The 4,411-nt window shown below is 35.8% G+C and overlaps 1 protein-coding gene and 1 long non-coding RNA gene across 2 annotated transcripts; one reads left to right on the top strand and one right to left on the bottom strand.

Annotated features, from left to right (window-relative positions):
• Nucleotides 1–293: 293 nt before the first annotated feature.
• LOC114517591 lies at nucleotides 294–2,053 on the bottom strand. The gene is made up of 2 exons (XM_028537378.1): nucleotides 1,427–2,053; nucleotides 294–1,165 (listed from the first exon to the last, which is right to left on the bottom strand). Exons 1-2 carry the CDS (start codon nucleotides 1,947–1,949, stop codon nucleotides 294–296), a joined length of 1,395 nt encoding a protein of 464 aa, XP_028393179.1. The 5' UTR covers nucleotides 1,950–2,053.
• Nucleotides 2,054–2,691: 638 nt separating this feature from the next.
• Nucleotides 2,692–3,803, top strand: LOC114517469. The gene is made up of 3 exons (XR_003686396.1): nucleotides 2,692–2,767; nucleotides 3,319–3,387; nucleotides 3,747–3,803. It is a non-coding gene; the product is annotated as an uncharacterized LOC114517469 (long non-coding RNA).
• The last annotated feature ends 608 nt before the right edge of the window (nucleotides 3,804–4,411 follow it).

Below are 4,411 nucleotides of genomic sequence, written 5' to 3'. Positions count from 1 at the left end.
CAGGTACTGTATTGTTACTGTTAGGCATATAACTACACGTATAACCTTCATGTATGGTGGTGATATTAATATTTACTGATATGCATTTTAATAAAGAATATGTTGTGTATAAACGCTTTTCATTCAATACAATTAAGGGAGGCGCCCCTGCAATAAATACGTTCAATTGGTACTGCCCAGAAATGTTTGTAGTAGATTTAAAGATCTTAGATAATTAGAAGTTCCACCATTTCTGTCTTCTTGAAGAGGAGGACACTCCAAGTGCAACTGTTCAATCTGAAATGCTGTCAGTGTCACATTAAGTGCAGGAACAGGTAATCTTCGTCTTCGAGAGGTACCGCACCATCTCCATCAATCCCATAAAACACTAGTTCCTCAGGACGAAACATCTCTTCGGTTGCTGTATGGCCGGAATACATATTGTTGAGCATGCCAGCTGTATAAAGCTGCAATGGCGTGAGGTTTCTCTCGGTAGAAACAGAATGATTGTTCCATTGTTGTATAAATTCCATTAAAGACCGCCTTATTCGTGGTAGATAGACGTGGTGTAAAGCAAACAGGTTTACCTCATTCATTGGATCCAGAATTCCCATTTCTTCTAGATCGTTGAAATGTTTAGCATAGAAAGTTAAAACACCTGCATATACGTCCCTATGTATCCTTTCGACGCGGCAATTGTGGACAGAACTTCCCGTTATTATGCTTCCACGGGCTACGCCACGATTTCTTAACATGTATCGAGCGACTTCGATATTTTCCAGCCCATGATCGCTGCGTACTCTTGATGGTAAACCAAACGTGGACACTCCGTGCATAAATTGTTCAAGGACGGTTTGAGCCTTGTTGTCCGTAGCACAATGTGCATAAATTAATAGCCTGGAATAACCGTCGATGCAACAGTGCACAACCAATCTGTAACGGATAAGCTTATGGTTGCCATCTATGTGCCAGAGTGAGTTTGGTGTTGGTACTGAATATTTGCGTCTATATATGATTCCACTCCAACGTAAAGACGTTCCAAGGGGATCTACTCTTCGTAAGCATTCGCGAACGCGGTTCCTTTGAATCTTTATTCCTCTTGCCCTTAATGCGCCCAATAATCTTCTCTGACCAATATTAGGAGTTAGACTTCTTATTTCTTCCACTTCTCTTTCCAGTCGCTCATCTGTTAAACAAAACAAGTTTCCATAGGAAAGTTGTGAACATCTAACCTAGTTACTTAGTTTACTCACAGTTAATGGAATATACATGGTTTCGAGACTAAATAAAAGTACAATACAACTCATTAACTATGTATTGTCCAACACTGTTAATAAGTTGTATTGTAGTTTTAGGTGGTCTCCAAACTATGTTTATTCTATCAACTGCAGTTTACTGAGCTAGGTAAGTGAGATTAATATTCCCAATTAATTACCCAATTAATTACCTGATATGGTCGTCCAAGAGTCATCTTCATCCGGTATATTTAATTCGTTTCGCTTGCGATTAAGAGTAGACACACTCACACCAAGCAAACTAGCTATTTTTGCCCAGGAAAAATGCAGTTCTCTCAAAAATAGAATTTGCTCACACTTTACTACAACAGCTGGGCGACCAGGACCTTTTGCCACTGATAAGGGTGCTGTGTAGCTAAAGTGAAGTTGACCTTCTTGTGAATCATCCACGTAATTTGTTAACATTCGACACAATGATCTTATTTTAGCCAACACTGCATCAATATCATTCTTGAAACTATTGAGAACAGCGTCATGAGCGTTTAATCCAGCATGTGTGGAAATTAGAACAAGAGTTGATGCACTCTCCTCCAGGTGTAAAAGCAGGTTTTCAATAACTTCAGTCGAACAATAGGTATCTTCTAAATTCTGAACACTGATTAAGAGGGAACGAATGGAATCCAGAAAAGTAGAAAGTCCTCGTTCATTTCGTTCTCTCGTTATTGTTCGAGGCATTCTTTACTACGCGCAAATTGTTAACAACCATAGAGAATGATGGGCAAATATTTAAATTCGCATTTAAATATAGGACATATTTGAATTTATAATTGGGACATATTTTAAATCACAATTAGGACATATATAAAAATTTGTAATTAGGATACATTAAAAAATAGGGGACGTATTTGACAGATTGGCAAATATTTTATAAATATTAGCGTAAATTTTAGAAATAACAAATCTATATTTAAAATATCAGAATAAATATTTAATATTTGTAATAAAGAATTAATCCGCGCGTCATACATTCAGGTTCGCGAAGCCACGAGTAAAATATAGACGTTCAGAAGGGTTTTATAGGAAATTAAAGTGGCCGCTTGGCAAGGAATCAGGAATGGATGCCGAAATCCAGTCACTAACGACTTGGAAATGTTTTATTTGTACTGCATTCGTCGCTCTTACATTCAGAGCATTGATGGGCCACTACTACACAGTACACAGTAATAGTCCAAATTTTTTTGTCAGATGCCATGTAAATGGTTGTCCTGCGACATATAGAAGGTACCATTCGTTTTATAAGCATGTTGTGAGAAATCATAGTCAGGAATACGATGCCTTAAATGAAGCAACGGTGTGTGGTGTGTCAAGGTCTAAATGGAAGCCTATGTCAATCCATTTCTCGGACTGAACCAGTGCATAGCAATAGTGATGATGAAAACTTCAATATGAATATTAACGAAGGAGTTTCTTCTGGCACTGGAAGTACTGATTCTTTGCTGGATTACAGTGAGGACAGTGAAAATGAAAATGAGTGTGGAAATCCCCTTGCTGAGGTTAGTTTAATAGCATCACTTTGTAACCTAATATTTCTATCATATGTATCACATATCCTGCTGTAAATATTCTTAGCTCAGTTTGCACTTATGATGGATGGCTTAGTGTAAGCCAAAACATGTTTGCATTAAAAATTTAGTCGTTTACCTCAAATGTGTAACTTGTCTTGTGCTATTACAAAATCACTTTAATAATGCTATATAATTTATATACTTTTAATTAGAAATTAAAAGTGTATTATTTGGATTTATTTCAGGCTTTCAGCTCATTGCCTTATTAGGAATGTAGACATGATTAAATGTTTTTGAACAACCAGCCCCACATCTAACCCTATAGAAAGCTAATGATAAATATTTTCCTATTAGGGGCCATTTATGCACCCAGATGTGCTCCCTCTTAGTACTTTAGTACTCTGTCTAATGACAGGCCATTTATCTTATCAGTGGTTGAGTAGCAAGTACAGTCAGTAAGTTAACATAATATTTACTATAAATCATCTTGATGGTGATCGATTTGTGAACTTTCTCACATATTTTTCTCTTTTATTTAGAACTTAGATTTTCGTCAAAATGAAGCTCTTTTTGTGTTAAAGGTGAAGGAAAGAAACCGTATTACACAGGTTAGGAAACTTGTTTGTGTTAGTGGGTTTAGCTCATTTAGTTGCATTTTTTCTAAATGCCTGGCAACTTAACTCACAAATTGGAGGCTCCATCCCTCACAAGTAAAATCGTCAGATGTTACGCAGAGTAAAAAGAAATAAAATATTAGCAGCATTGAATTCTTCCATTTATTTTTTACTTTGTCTAACACAAAATTATTTATTTGTCAAGAGGAGAGTCGTGCATTTTAATAGGGATTCCATTTATTCACTTGCTATAAATTATTGCATTTGATTTATTTCCATGGAATGCATTCCCACAGATAGTATATATTAAGCCATTATTTTCATAGTTTAACACAAACAAACCTTCACTTTAGGTGGCTCTTGATAACATTATTGAGAGTACATCCACAATAATGAATAGTGCCTTGGAACTTGTAAAGAAAAATATTATTCAAGCCTGGGAATCTCATGAACCCGGACATGATTTTGCACAAACTATTACTGACTTGTTTGGTAAAATTCCAAGCCCTTTCTCATCTTTGGAAACAAATTATTTACAAGCATCATATATAAAGAAACACCTAAACTATGTTGATACTAAAGAGATTGTTTTGGGGAAAAAAATCTCAAGAAAGAATTCCAAGAATAAAAGATTGCTTATTGAAAAGGAAGAGACTTTCCAGTATATACCACTAATTGAGAGCCTTTGCCAATTGTTATCAAACAAAAAGATAGCAAAAGTTGTTATTCGGAAACCTAATCAATGTGCGGAGCCGACATCTTCTATGATATTTGTGACGGGAAAGTATTTAAATCTGATCACTTTTTCTTTGAACATCCGGATGCACTTCAAATAATAATTTACCATGATGCTGTGGAAGTGTGTAATCCCCTCGGTAGTCAAGCAGGAAAACATAAGTTAGATATGTTCTACTACACTTTAGGAAATTTAAATCCTAAATTGAGGTCCAGACACTGTGCTGTTAGATTGTTAGCAATTGTGAATGCAAAATTAATTCGTAAATATGGTATAATGCCA

Source organism: Dendronephthya gigantea, unplaced genomic scaffold (genome assembly GCF_004324835.1).
Source record: "Dendronephthya gigantea isolate DGI-Jeju-01 unplaced genomic scaffold, DenGig_1.0 000009F, whole genome shotgun sequence".
In the NCBI taxonomy this organism is placed as follows: domain Eukaryota; kingdom Metazoa; phylum Cnidaria; class Anthozoa; order Malacalcyonacea; family Nephtheidae; genus Dendronephthya; species Dendronephthya gigantea.
This window is presented reverse-complemented; position numbering and strand designations above follow the sequence as displayed.

What these genes read in the sequence shown, in the direction of transcription:
- LOC114517591 (XM_028537378.1), bottom strand. Translation starts at nt 1,949, where the DNA reads ATGCCTCGAACAATAACGAGAGAACGAAATGAACGAGGACTTTCTACT. An exon ending in CTCTTGGACGACCATATCAG is followed by an intron (nt 1,166 to 1,426) that starts GTAATTAATTGG and finishes TTTGTTTAACAG; the next exon opens with ATGAGCGACTGGAAAGAGAA.